General features: G+C 45.5%; 1 protein-coding gene across 7 annotated transcripts in view; it reads right to left on the bottom strand.

Moving 5' to 3' along the window:
- ASTN2 (astrotactin 2) overlaps window positions 1-15,352 on the bottom strand; it is an 853,772-nt gene that overhangs the window by 37,972 nt on the left and 800,448 nt on the right. For all 7 annotated transcript variants that reach the window (XM_025432065.3, XM_025432067.3, XM_025432064.3 and 4 more), the window contains one exon: window positions 13,966-14,107. In XM_025432065.3, the coding sequence (XP_025287850.1) occupies window positions 13,966-14,107 (142 nt within the window). The remainder of the gene's footprint in view (window positions 1-13,965; window positions 14,108-15,352) is intronic.

The raw sequence follows: 15,352 nt of genomic DNA on the forward strand, positions 1-15,352 counted from the left end.
ACTCCTGAGATGCCTCCAGGGGACTCCCTTTGGCCCAACACTGGTTAGCTGGATTTGGACAAGGTTACTGAGATTCTGGGAAGAAAGTATAACCCTAAGACAGTGTATTATTTAAAAATTCACAGGATTAAAGCAAAAACAAACAAATAAAAAACTCCAGGGATTACCTCTGCTTTTTTTTTTTTAAGATGCTTTTGTTGATTTAATATCTATCTAGAAGCCAGCAACATTGCTGTTTCTTTCTTCTTTAGCTTCTGAGTATCTTCCTTGCCTGTGCACTCTCTCTCCTCTCCCTGTCACAGGCCAGAGATACAGTTAAGAAATATCTATTTAGGTCTTAAGTTACTACACACTTGAAGGGGAGAGTTCTAGGGGCAGGCCTGTGATAAGGAGGAGAGGGCTGGATACAGTCGTGGGAGTCAGGCAGGCAGCTTACCCAACCGCCACCCTCCCCACAAGTCAGACAGCCCCCTGGCCTTCCTTGCTTGTTTCAATCTGTGAATGTTTCCCAGAAAGAAATAGTAACTTCTCCTTTTTCTGGCAGGGGTGCCTGATGAAACTCCTTGAAAACAGGGCCTCTCCCTCCCCTTCACGCTGGCCTCACACATGCTAATGCAAATGAGTCCTGACCCAGCCAGGGGTCTGCGGGAAGGCTGCCAGGAGCTTTAGAACAAACATGCAAAGAATGTTATTTCATTTCTGGCATCCTGGGGAATGAGGGACCCAGAGAGGGAAGCTGGGCAGTTAGGGGGTGGAGGGAGAGGGAGAGTGAATGTGAATGCTTACTGCTGTAAGATGGAAACAAATGGAAATGATGGGAGGAAATTAATATAAACAAAAGGTCTATCAGGTGCCAGGAATTGGCATATAGAATAGTTTTTTGTTTTTGTTTTTGTTTTTGTTTTTTTAATCTGACATACACATTTCTAGATAGAATTTTTTTACTCCCACTTTCTGGATCCAGAACAAGGCTTGGTCTCAAAAGTTAGACATATTTTTTCCGAAGGTTACCCAACTATGAAATTTAAACCCAGATTTTAAAATTTTGAATTCTGTGCTGTATCTTCTCAAGGAGGCTGGCTTATGGATTTCCAAAAACAATCTGTAAGCACCACAAGCCCACATCCAATGAACCTCTTCATCCACTCCCTGTTCTCATCCCTTTCTGCCACTCTTCTAACTCCAGATTCCTTATCTCTTACACCAAGACTATTACAACAGCTCCCTAAGTGTCCCTAATCCAACCCACACTCCACAGACATCATTCTAAAGTCCAAATGTAGCCTTCTCACTGCTGCAGAGAATGAATCATTGCTTCCTTACTCTGCATTCCGAGCCCTTCCAAGTGCTGTCTCTCCAGCCTCATAGAGTACATATCTCAACTGTCCTGAACTTTTTGTTGTTCCCTTATGTGTCCCTTTAATTTCCCACCTTCTTGTCTTTATTTCAACTGTTCCCTCTGCCTTGGATGTATTAACTTTCCTAATTCTAAGTGGTCAATGCTATCCACTCTTCCAGCTCTAGCTCAAATTCACTTCCCCCAAGGTACACTGGCTGCTAGAGATCACAACCTCCTCAGAATTTCCATGCCTTTATTACGGGCAAACCACCCTCCACTCTAGAATAATTAACTGCTTACAAGTTTGTCCCCGACACTGGACAGAGCTCTCTCAATCTGAGCCATAAGATTTCAAGTTTCAGCCACATGACTGCCTATAAGAGGAATACATGAGAACATACAAGTGTGGACTCTAGAGTTAGGCATCTTGTATTAGGCTCACAGTTCTGTGATTTATGAATTAGATGACCTTGAACAAGGCACTTAGCCTTATATACATAAACAAGGATAATACAGTACCTACCTTAGAGGGTATCATATTGTGAAGGCTCAAAGAGTTAGTGTAACAAGTAGTCAGAACTTGATAAATGGTCAATGACAACAGTGACCAGAAGGCCGGGGCCATGTCATTGCTACGATCTTGGCTAAGAGCCATAGATGCTTATGTGAAGTACTGACTCCATCCATTCAACCTGCAATACCTATTACTGACCTCTGGTGTTTGCTGAATTGGTCACCTACTAAATGCCAGGCCTTATGTTAGGGGCTCACAGACTCCTAAAGTGTGGGTTCTAAAATGTGTTCTACTCTTGGATCATTGACAGACAATCCCTATCACTGTATGCTCCCTATCACCATGAGAACTATATTTGGGATGGGTTCAGGGAACAATAGAGGAATAAAAGAAAAAGGGAAGGCATCTCCTGTTACATCAGGTATTTGGTGAAAACAATCTCCCATTTGTCACATCTTATGTCCAAAGGGTCCCTGGAAGATGCTCAGAGAGAACAGAAATGTGAGCAGCGTCATAGTGGGCAGGACAAATAGCTAATCATGAGTCCCTTTATGCTCACCCTTGAAGAAGATCTACTGAAGAAACATCTTGCATGCACTCAGTATGTACTTAATATTGAGTGCCTACTGTGTGCTGAACATCTTTACCTGGGAGCTGCGCATGTGTTAACCACTGAATACTTGCCTCACAGGGAAACTAATGTAGGAAATAGCAGTACCCTCATCTTACAGGGAAAATAAGACCCAGGGAAATTGAGACCCAGGGAAAATAAGTATCTTGTATAGCCAGAAACTATCTGACATTTGAACTGACCCTAGAGCAATCTGACTCCAAACCCTAGGCTCTTAGCCTCTTAGACACCCAGAATGATCAGGGGCCCATGTATGCTTGGATCCAGGACAAGAGAGCAGCACGTGGTCTGTATGGGAGTTAAGAGCCCTTGTCTAGCTCAGCTCTGACACTGATTCTCTGAGTGATGGAGGGCAGGCCCATACCCTCCCCAAGCTTCAGTTTCTCCCATAAAGAGAGAAGGCTCAGGTCAATGATTTCCAAAGCCTCAAGCTCTATTATGCTGTATTTCAAATGTGAAAGCACAACAGGGTTGTAGGTAAATGGGAGAGACTGTCCTTGGGGGAGAGGAGGACAGAGCAGAAAGAAAAATGCCAGAAATCTGGATTTTGTCTTGCGTCTGAGTTTCCACACATCATTCACAGTGATCCCCTGCAGTCTGCTAACATCTTTCCATGGATGACCCTCAAGACTGCTCCCAGAAACAGCCTCCTTTACAGGTGGAGGTGAGAGTCAGCAGGGTAGGCAGCCCTGTGGCATGCAGTGATGGACCCACAGCCAAGACCATGGGAACATGGAAATGTCAGGAGGTCTGGCTTCTATCTTCAGGAGATCCTATGGTCCTAGAAATGAGAGAGGAAAGATATTTCTCCTCCAATCCTCTCATTGTAACAAGGAAGAAACTGCAGTTCAAGAAAAGGAAGCTCTTTGGCTAAGGTCCCTCGTGAATGGGTAGCAAAGCTGAATGCAGAACCTAGAGTGACTTGTGACCCCATCCCAGGAAGCTCTCACCATGCTGAGCTGTCTCTGTGCTTCCCCTCTAACAAGGTGATGCTGAGGTAGAAGGTGGGGGTCAAGGCTTCTTGGAAAGAAGCCTAGATCAGCTGTCAGGACCACTATATGTTACTCCTGACTCTGCTTTGACCATGAAGTCCATAAGTCTCTCAGGGCCTCAGCTTCCACATCTATACACTGAGAGAGTTGACCTATATAAGACACGCGGAATCAATCTGCAGACTAATTATGACTTACAAAATTGATCTATGTGACCAGCTTTAATTGGTTGCCAGCAAGAACTAATTCAGAGATTTTACTTAAACTTCTAGATTTATAGCTTAGAGTATTTTTCAACACTGGGTCTTCCCTCTCACATAGTAATAATCATCTGGAGCTAAGTATTCTCTGCTCCATTTCTAGTCTAGAGAGTCCCCACCACTCCCTATCACAAATAACCAACTGGCCATGTTGACCTATTGACGTCACTTAAAAGTTCCTCCTTACCAAAAAAAAAAAAAAAAAAAGTTCCTCCTTACAAAGCCCAGCTGAGAGTTTACCCCACCTCCTTTAGCCTCCTGATGCCCTGAGCATAGGGTTCTCACCATCCCTCTGGGATTACCATCCCATTGAGGGCCAGCATCGGAATGTTTTCTGACAGTGACCTAGCAAAACTCTAATCTCTGCCTCTGTATTCACGTGGTAGCTACCAGTAACTGCATTGGATTTAGGAACTAAGCTAATCCAGAAGGAGTTCATCTTGATACTTAACTCACTACATTTACAAAGACTTTATTTCTTAAAAGGGTATATTCTGAGGTTTTGGGTAGACATGGTTATTTTTTTGGGGGTGGGGTGGGTGAGAGTAGGGGTGGGAGTTGAGGTGGTGTACTATTCAACCCAGTGCAACCCCTCTTCTTAGTTCCTCAGGAAGACTTTCCAGTAGACCTGCAGTAGACCTGGATGGATTAGCAGCCCTTCCTCAGTATCCTCAAGTCCCTAGGCTTTCCCATCAGAGTATGAAGTGAAGCATCATGGAACAGTCTCATCTCTTCTGCTTCCCCACCATAACTGTGACCTCTGTGTGGGTTAGTTCTGCATCCCAAGTACCCAGCTTAGTGGGAAACACACTGTAGATGCCCAACAAATATGTCCTTTACCTAAGCACTCTGCATTGCAGTCAGTTACTAAGAATAGGAAAAGCTGTTCTTAGAGGTTTCCAGAACTGAGCTGAGCCCATACTGCTCTACTTTGGCCCAACACATGCCCTACTCAGGGAACCACTCATTGGTTCCCAAATGTGTGAGGACCCCACCCTTCCCCTCTATCTACACCAAATGGCTCTCTGACCCTCAAGTCAACCCAGCCTATTCTACATACCACAGGCAGAGGGTCAGACTAGTCATCACAAAACATAGGTTTAACTATAACCTGCCCCTCCTCAAGATTTTCTTTATTCCCCATTTGCCTGCAGGATAAAGTCCAGCTTCTCTGTGCAGCATTCAAGGCCTAGCTTTGCAGCATGGCCTCAGCTCCCACCCATCCACCCTCCATGAGTTCATATGAGCAGTCTGTGCCCTGTCCCTCCCGAACTCTGGCCAGTGTCCCATTCCTGGATGAAATCTTGACGCAGTTTGAGGAAAGAAACAGCCTGCCTTAGAGTCCCCAGCAGGTTTTAGGAGCCTCACTGTCTGTCAGCTGAAAAACAGCTTTATTTTTCCTCTACGAGTCTCTCTTGGCTTGAGATGCATGGCTGTATATGCTTCTGGCTTAAGGACAGCTCTTCTCCTCTCTGGGGCCCCAACTGTGCACTTTGGAGAGGTCAGCATGACCTGACGCTAGAGGGAATTGAGTCTTACATCGCTAGGCTGCCTCTGTCACTACCCCCCAACCCCACTTCCCCATCAACAGGACAGAGCACCATAGCCAGGGAGCATTCACGTTCCATTCTGTTTCGGAGGCATCAGAAGCCCCTGGCCCCTGCTAAGCTCTGGGACACTTGGCCACATCTTGGCTGTTTGCTCCAGAATCCTATTATAGTCCCAGCTCAGACCCTTATATTTAGGCTGGGGTAGGAAGGGAGTGGTGTGGGTGGGGAATGCATGGAAGGATGAAAGAATAGAGATCTTGAGAGTGAGACAGAGATTGAGAAGTAGTAAGTAAATGAGAAAGAGACAAGCAGAGATGGCATGCAGAGAGGTCAAGTATAAGAGGACATAAAGATTAAAAAAAAAAAAGATAGATGGATGGGAAGTCAGACTGACATCAAGAGAGAGGCAGCATCCGTGACCACAAAAGAGTAAGAACAAGAAAGTGAGAGGGGAAGAAGGCAGGGGGAAAGACAAGAATCAAACAATAAAGAGGTGCACAGAGGGGAAAGGAGAGAATTGATATTGAAAAATAGGAGATGATGTAGGGAGAGAATAAGGGAAGGGGATGGACAGATGGAGGGGAGGAAGGAGAAAAGGTGGAGAAAGAGGGATAGAGGAAGTGGCAGGAGGGAGGGAGGGAAGGAGGGCTGAAGAGAAGAAAAAAAGAACTGCAAAAGTTTGACACTGGGAAGAAACAGCTAGTAAAGAGCAGGACAAGAATTGTCAGGCCTGTCCTGGCTTCTTGCCCCGGTGTGTCTGGATCAACCCCGGGCCTCAGTCTCAGCTCATACTGGTCCAGAGGCTGTGGCCCAGAGCCCTGGTCAGCCTGGAAGGCTTCTTCTGTGCCCACCTCCTTTCTTCTATATGCTGAAAGTCTCCTCAGAAATGGGGCCTAGTCACATCAGGGACTTGGCTCAGGAGGTCCCCTAACCAGATGGGGTTATGGAGACTGAAAGACAGAAGTATGGGGGGGGGTGCTTAAAGCTGAATGAAGCTCTTCCACCCATACTCAAACTCTCTAGTCACCAGGGGCTTGAGTCCATCTCCTCGCCTCCAAATTCATGAAGTGGTCCTTCCTGTTGGCCTCATTCAATCTCTCTTCTGTGCATGGAGATCCAGAGTCCTCCAATGGGGAAAATCCTTGCCCATGGCCTCACAGCTGCTTAGAGCCAGAAGCAAGATGACCCTCGGGTCTCTCGTCTCCCATCATCTGGGCAAGCACTTTGGAAGCCAGCCTTAGAGGGCTCCTGATGACTTTCATGCTGTTTCCAGTAAAGTCTGTGCTGATTCTTGGCACAAAGAGAGGAAATGAAGAGGGTAGGGTAGGAATGTAAATAAAGGGAAACTTTGGGATTTCATCTAATATATAATTATAGTATCCATGGCGGTGGCCTTGGCTGCTTCTGCAATGTGCTGCCTGGGCTGTGCCCAAGCAGGGGTGGTGTCCTGGGGTGATGGGTGCCCAGCAATGCTCCCTCCATCCAAGGCTCCAATCCCCCTGGGCTTTTGGAACAGCATCTTTGGGCCAGGAGCCTGGATTTGTTTGCAGAAACACATGGCAGTCTGCAGACACTGGGAAACAACACAGCAAGATAGGAGCTGAGGATCCTGAGTATCTCAAAAATGGCACTGGGACTATATCACTAAGGGAAGCAAAGGTCCTTGTACAGATTCAGAACTCACGTGTGGATGTAGCAGGGCCAGGACTGCAGAGGCAGGAGGAAGGAGGAAGTTTGGGCTTCGGTGGTAGCAGCCATGAAGCTTTTGGTATCAGGACTGAAAAATCTGTTTTCCATATTGTTTCCAACTCATCTGGGCTTCCACAAAAGATCCTTCTGAACAGATTCTAATCCTTGACCCCCACCATTTCTACATGGCTAGTATCATGGTCTGGCCACATAGAAATACGGAGTTCAGGCTGTGGAAATAAATCAGCTGAATTCAAAGCTTGGCTTCTCCTCTTATTAGCTTTGAGGCTTTGGTCAAGTTATCTGAACTCTCTGTGCCTTTGTAGCCGAATCTATTTGACAAGAATAATAGTAGTGGCCTTAGTTGTTTAGAGGATTAAATTAGATAAAGTTTATGATAGGTATGTAGGTAGGTAGGCAGGCAGACAAATCTCATGGTAGATATAGAGATACAGAGATGGGTACTGGACAACAGCCGGGCACATAGTGCGTATCGGTAAGAAAGGGGGTTGGCGGTTGTGAATGAGGGAAGGGGAAAAGTCAATGTCTCCAGATTTCTGCACTGATTTGGAAATTGATTCAAATCATTCAACAGCTAGGTATGAGATTCTTTACTGGCATCAGTCACTATTCTAGACACCAGGACAGACCGGCAGACACAGACCCTACTCTAGGCAGCTGACAGTCGGGTGAGAAAAGAGACAAAAAACAAACAAACAAACAAACAAACAAACAAGCAGATACTAAATCATTACAGCTTTAGGAAGCACCATGGCTTTCTGCATCATATGTATGGCAGGCGGGATCCACTGCAGATAATGGGGTCAAGGAAGGCCTTTCTAAGGAGACAACGTGATGACATGCAATTACAAACATGAAGGAGAAAGGGAACCCTCACGGCATTACTCCTGGGAAGAGCCAGGACAAGTCCACCCTGGGAAAAGAGAAGAGGTAGATGCAGAGACCTTGAGGAAGGAAGAAACTGCTACATTCTAGCACGTGTGTCTGGGGACGATGAGTAAAGGGCCGATGTCGGAGATAAAGGTTAAACATGCTCTTCAACTGGAAAGCTGTGAACACTGGTGCCAATGTGGCAACCCCAGGCCCGACTGCTTCGGTGAGGATTGCGGCCACAGATGGTAAGGACGGTGGTACTCCTCCTCCTGCTGCTTATTAAGTACCGACAGTGAGCTAGACGTCGTCCTGTGCCCTTTGTACGTTTCAGTTCACAGAATCCTCACAACCCTACGAGAAAGGTCTTCTTGCCATTCCATTTTACAGATGAAAAGCTGAAACTCAGAAAGCTTAAGAAATCTGCGCAAGGCCACACTGTCAGTAGGTGCTGGAGACAACGTAAAGGCCTCCTTCTGTCTGAGTTCGAAGGCATATTTTTAAATACGTACATGAGGTGGGGGTGGGAAGCGGCATATGGATTCAAAATGTCTACTACCCTCCCCATTGTTGATCTTTGACAAACGGAGTGATCAAGAAAACCCTTCAAGAGCCCATAACCTTATATATATTAAAAAAAAAAAATCAAAGTACTTCCTCCTCTACTACTCACGTCAATCCTTCTGACATGAGGAGGTATAACTAGTCATCTCATTTTATGGATCAGATTAATCAGCTCCATTTCACAGATGAGGAGGATGAGCATGAAATGCCCTACCCGGGGACCTGGGGGCTGCAGTCTGGGTCTTCTGGGCCCCAGTGTTCCTACCATTGCCAACAGGGATGCTTGTAGTTTGGAGACCCTCTTGCACTCATGCTCTGACAACTCCACACGTGTGAAGGGCAAGGAGGGGACCGCATGTGGTAGTGGTGGGGGGTGAGTAATAGAGTCAGCCTGGCTATGGATCTCAGCTCTATTTCTTCTTGTCATATCATTTTGGGCAAAATGTTTACCCCTTTAAGCCCCAGTTTTCCCACTGATGGAACAGGAGGTGACAATGATGGTGGCGCCAATGATATCAGACCCACAGGGTTACAGTGAGGATGAAATGAGACAGGCCACGTAACATCCCTGGAGTGGTTCCTGGCGCGTGGTAGATGCTCAGTCTACTACCACCACCCCGACTACTGTTATTATCCAGGAAGTACTGAGAGCACCGAGAATCAGGACTTTGGGGTAGTGTCTATCCCCACCTCTGTGTGCAGGTCATAGAGCACAGAGTTTAACCTTTCCATCTCACAGATGAGAATATCAGGGTCAGGGGAGGGGAGACGAGCTGGCCCCAGGTCTCACTGGGAGCAAGTGTGGGAATTGCTGTCTGACTCCTGACCTCGGGCTCTTTTTTCACAACGCCTTCTCTGCTCTAGGGCCCTGGTTTTCCTTTTACTCCTTTGCTCCAACTCCACCCATCCCTGCTGAGAAGGAACTCCTCCCCTTCCCTGAGCCTCTGGTCCCACCATGGATGTTGGCACATGGTTGCAGTACCCAGGCTCCCTTGGCATTCTTTTCACAGAGCTGAGGCCAGGGAGGTGAAGGACGGGCCTGGGGCAAGCCTCCGAATGTGTGGGAATGAGCTTCCCCCCGCCCCAGGAATTGGGCCTGGCTGCTGCTGCATGTTTGCTCAGGACCCTTTGGCAGTCATCCATGATTAGAGAAAGGCAAGGCCGCCAAGACAAGACAGAGGCTAATTACCTTGGGTAATAGGAAATTGGGGAACGGCGACAAGAAGGGTGTCTAGGCCTTTAGCCAGGCAAGGGCAGGGCCCACGGATGCCTAGCCCGGCCTGACCCATCAACCCTGAGTGGAGATTCCTGCCCAGGGGTCACTCACCAGCTCCAATAACCCAAGGGTGCAGGAGCTGGCCACACTGTCAGACCTTCCGGGGACCCTCTGCTCTGCTGCTCTTTGTTTGTTTTCATTCAAAAGCAAAACAAATGGAACAAACAAGGAAATTCAATTTAAACAGGGCCCAAATGCTGATGTTTCTGTTTTGCTACACCGGGGTGAGCTTAGGACAGAAAATCAGCCTTGACTTTCACTCCTCCAATTGGTCTCAACCCTGCGGTGCTGTGTAAAATTACACGGATGAAGGGGCCGCAAAAGCAATTTGCTTTCCTAGGTGGGGTGGAGATTCAGAAAGAGAGGCAGACAGACAGAGAGGAACCCAGACTCCAGTAAGAAATAGGACAGAGAAACTGAGATACAGAGACAAACAGAAGTTAAGAGAATAACAAAGAGAAAGGCAGAGAAGGAACGATGGGGCGAGTGGCAGAGGGACAAAGACAGTGAGCTATGCAGAATACACTAGCACAGAGAGAGGGAGTGGAAGGGAGGAGAGATGGACAGAGATGCAAGGAGGCACAGTGGGATAAAACAAAAGTGAGAGAGGTAGGAAAGTAGGGAGGGCAGGAGCCCAGGAGGAGAAGGAGAGAGAGAACGAGAAGAATCCTGTGGCCAAAGTGTGCATTTCTTGAACTCCCAAGCTGGGGTGGATCGAACACACTTTCATGTTGAAGGTTCTGAAACTGCAAAACAAGGAGGCGACATGAAGATTTAGCCCAAGGTCCCAGACATAGAAGTGGTAGCAGCGAGATGTGAACTCAGACCACCTGCCTGAGAGCCGCGTCCTCTACGCCTGTGCCACCTGAATCCTATCATACCTCTGGCAGTATCAGTGGGGGACTTGATGCCCTGGGCTTAATTAAAACCCATGCTCTTTGGACCCAGGCTCTCTTTCCATCCTATTTCATTCCCAAAGGATGCTGGATGGTCATTTTTTCCCAGGGCTAGCAGCACCCCAACCTGCCCCATGGGGAATGGCTCCTCCAGGATTGTCCTTATTAAAGATGCAGATAATCAGCAACAGAGTCAAGGAGAACAAAGCAGTGACTATATGCAAGGCATTCTGTAAACCCTGTCTGTGGAGTTTCTCACTTAATGCTCTTCTCTTTAACCCCATAGGATCAAGACAATTACCAGCTCCCTGTTTTCTGAAGAAGACACTGTTGCATAGAGCAGTGAGAAATGGCTTTCCCCAGGGCAGGTTATGAGTAACAAAAGGGCAGTATCAGGATTTTCACTCAGCTCAGCCTGTCCCCAAAGCCTGTGTTCCTCCTACTGCCACACACAGCCTTTTTGACCCAAGAGTAAGAAAACTAATCCTGGTAAGGAACAAGCAAGCAGAAAATGAGAAACCCCAAGAACTGACAATGCAACTATTTTAAAACTCAAGACTCAGTTGGTTAGACTTTATAGGAGAGCCACCAGCAGGATGAGAGAAGGGTCCAAACCACATCCTGGGCTCCTTGTCAGAGCAGCCCAGATTCCAGAGCCATTAATACAATCAATTTTAAAAAATAAAATACAGGAGTGTTCAGAGATAGGGATGACAAGCTCATGACAAACACATTTCCAGGATAGAAGAAGAAAGGATGGTCCTACTTCAAGAGGTGGGAAAGGGGTAGGGGGTGTTGAGCAAAAGGAAAAGAAGAGGTGAGGGGAAAACTACCATCACTTTTCAAGAATGTCAACTGATTTGTCAGCTCTGGGTGTTAACTGCTTTGGGGGTTCCCTAAAACATTGCATTGCTCTCTACATAATGGGCCCGTAGGATTCCACAATGTCACCCAGAGACAGGGTTACTACTTGTATCTCAATGAATAGGAACCACCTGCCAGGGCTCTGTCCCTCTCTGCTAGATACTATCCCAGTAAGTTGGCAAAAGGAGGAGAAGAGAGTTAAAATTAATTATTAGCATAACAAGGACAACAGAGGTAACAGTGGTCATAGCTAACTCTTCTTAAGATTCTTCCTGGGAGCTCATCACCAACTGGAGAGCTTTTGTTCACAAACCATCTCATCAAATCCTCTTCAGGTCCCAGGGAGTCAGACACCGTTATTACCCACATCTTCAAAGAGGAGAAAAGGGAAGCTTGGAAGGTTGAAAAGCTCACTCAGTGTCATGTAACTCATAAGTGCAGGTTATAGAGATTTGAACCCAGACCTGTCTGCCTTCAGTATATGCCCATAATGAGGGACAGAGGAACCAAAAGTCAGCCATCATGAAATCTTTCAAAAATGTTAACTTTCTTCATATAATCACAGTTTTTAGAGTTGGAAAAGGCCTTATACCTCTTAATCCAGGCACATACTTGTATTTTGGAGCAATCCTAGAGCCTAAGAGGTTACTGTCAGCACTTATTGATTAAGTAGCTATGGAGTCATGCTCTCAATATCCGGATCCCAAGTCATCACTTAAGGCCTGAGGCAAACACTACTGCCTCTGGAGAGTTTGCCGAGATGTCCCACCAGAAGAGATCTGATAGCCTACCGTATTTTAGAGATTCCATTCCCAGAGCTCTCATTGTTCCCAATCGATTTTGCTATTCTGACAAAATAAAACTCGGGCTCCAACATCTATGAGACAGTCAGTGGCAAAGCCAGGGTCAGAGGCCCAATTTCTAGAATACAGTGATATTCCTGAGTTTGGTGCATGAATCTCTTGGGTGTTATCAATGAGCCCAAATATGTTGTGTAATCAAAGGAGTGCCATGGTCTTTAGAAAAGTTATATCTTCCAGAGGAAGTAGGGATGGGATGTGGTTTGGAGGTGAAGGAGATTTGGACTGTGGAGGTGTTTCTTCTTTAATTCTCATGCGACTCTATGGCCTAGGTTTTATTATTACTTTTTTACTGAGGCTTATCGAGGAAAAGCAATTTATCTAAGGCGACATAACTAAAAATGTCAAAGCCAGATCTGAATCCACAGTCTGTGGCCTTTTGTATCACCATTAAGTTAGAAGTCATTTGAGAAGAGAACCTTTGTCTCATCAGATTCATACCCGCAATTTTTAGCTTTGTACCAAGTTGTAGGGACCCCTCAGGAACCGTCTGCTGAGTAAGTAAGTGAGTTACAAATGAGTAAGTAAAAATATAAATGAATGAAAAAAATGATGAATAAGTAAGTGAATGAATTATGGAGTAAGAGTGGATGAACAGATGAATAAATGGATGGATGGATGGTAGAGAAAAGGAAAGGGGAGAGAAAGGGATAGAAGGAGGGAGGGATTAATGATTTTGGGAAAATGGGTACATGGGTGGATCACTGAGTAGATAAAAAAACATAAACGATTTCAATAATTGGTGAAATTGGTTGCTAAGGGAAGGGGCTTATAGTTTTTATAATTAGGGTACACGAAGACAGGTTGTCTCTAGAATCCTATGTTATAGCTTATGATGGATGCATCCCAATGTGACAATACTCACTGAGAGGGGAACAAAAGAAAGATGAGCCCCTTTTCCCTCTGAGATTAACAGATGCACCTCAGAACTACATCCTTTTGCATCTTTAGAAATTTGAATGCAATGACTCCATGCACTCTGTGAAGGGGTGATAATGGCAGTATTTCTAAGGGGAGCAGCTGAATCTAGTAAAACAAACTAACAAATATATATGTATACAAATATATATGTATTTCAGATATGCTAATATAATCTTTTTCAGAAAAGATCTCATGGAATTGAGAAAGGAACACCAGACAGGTACTCCTGTCCCAGCCCTTCTTGGTAACTTGCCACATTTCCTCTCTGGGTCACAGATTCTTCATTAGTAGAAGAAATAGTTTGAGTTCCCTGGTCTCCCTGGGCCCTTTAGCACTAACCCTGTATGATTCTATGGCTTACTGTGGCCACACTTCTCCAATGGACACTTCTAAATCTCAGAATCTCAAGGTGCACATATAGACTGGCCTACAAGACATTTGGTTGGCCTGGACAGATTACTTGTGCCTTGCCTCTCAGACTTAAAACTGTCCTATTTCACACTCCCCATGCACCCAGCATATCTTACTTGTAGAGGGATACCTGGGTGGCTCAGCAGTTGAGAATCTGCCTTCGCTCGATGCATGGTCCCTGAGTCTCAGGATAGAGTTCCTCATCAGGCTCCTAACAGGGAGCCTGCTTCTCCCTCTGCCTGTGTCTCTGCCTCTGTGTGTCTTTCATGAATAAATAAATAAATAATCTTAAAATAAAAAATCTTACTTGTAGAGACCGTCGGGCTCCAGACACTTGAAGATGACAGAGTAGATACTGACTTCAGGGACCTCTCCATGGCTCCGACCAGCTGCTACACATGATGTGCCCAGGCCCGAGAGTAAGTCATCCGCAAAACTCAGGAACTCTCCTGGGGGGAGACAAAGAAAGATGAGCTCCCCAGCTCAGGCCTTGGTGAGCAGACAGTCTTACTGCTGTCCAGACCCATAAAATGTCTGGATATCATCATCAGGAGGATTAGTGGACAAAACAAGCACAGCACATGAAATGACACAGATTAGCGTCTAGCCCTAATGACTCTGTTTAAATTTATGCTGGAATTTTCTCAAAAGTGGGCATACTAATACCTACCTATATGAAACTACAGCAAGGCTCAAATGACATAAATTATTGTGTACCAGAAATGCATGAAAAGCAACAGGGGGATAGTGCTTTCTGTCCAGAGTAACTTTTCTGGTCTTGTTACTGCAATAACTTTCCTCTTAATTACCTGAGCAAGGCCCTTCCTTCTTGGGATTGCAATCTCCTTCCCGGTATAACAAAGAAATTGGACCAGGGATGTAAGACAGGTTTCCAATCACATGGTCACTCTTCATGTGGTGCTACTAGATTCATGAAGTGTTATGTTGAGATGGACAGAAACCTGGTCCAACTAAGGGGGAAAGAGTTCTATGACTGATGAATGATGAAGCCGTGAGACCCGAAGGGACAGTGGAAGAACAAGTGCCTTGAACGCCATGATTTCTAAAGTCGATTGAAGCCACTGGATTTCAGGAAGCAGTTGAAGTTTACCAGAAGTAGCCCTGACTAAAAAGAATAACTGAACATTTAAGATCTTGGGATCTACTCTTAGGTCTGATAAGAATTTGTTGGATAGCTTTGGACAACTGAATTCCCATTTCTGTGCCTTAGTTTTCTCCTCTGTAGAGTCAAAGTGGTAAAATCACTATTAGAGCTTTTAAAAAAATAAAATGGAAACACAGATGTGCACAAAGATTAAGCTATGTGGACAAACATCACAGTACTATCTAAACCAAGAAGGATTTAGGGGCGCCTGGGTGGCTCAGTGGTTGAACATCTGCCTTCAGCTCAGGTCATGACCCCGGGGTCCCAGGATCGAGTCCCACGTCAGGCTCCCCATGAGGAGCCTGCTTCTCTATCTGATCTGCCTGTGTCTCTGCCTCTCTCTGTGTGTCTCTCATGAATAAATAAATAAAATCTTAAAAAAATAAAAATAAACCAAGAAGAATTTAGAAACAACTAAACGTTCAATGATATAGAAACAGCAATATCAATTATAGTTCAATGATACAATGGAATATTTTACAGCTATTAAAAACAATATTGTGGAAGAATATGAAATAATATGAAAAGA

The sequence above is a fragment of the Canis lupus genome, chromosome 11, assembly GCF_003254725.2.
Source record: "Canis lupus dingo isolate Sandy chromosome 11, ASM325472v2, whole genome shotgun sequence".
NCBI lineage: Eukaryota > Metazoa > Chordata > Mammalia > Carnivora > Canidae > Canis > Canis lupus.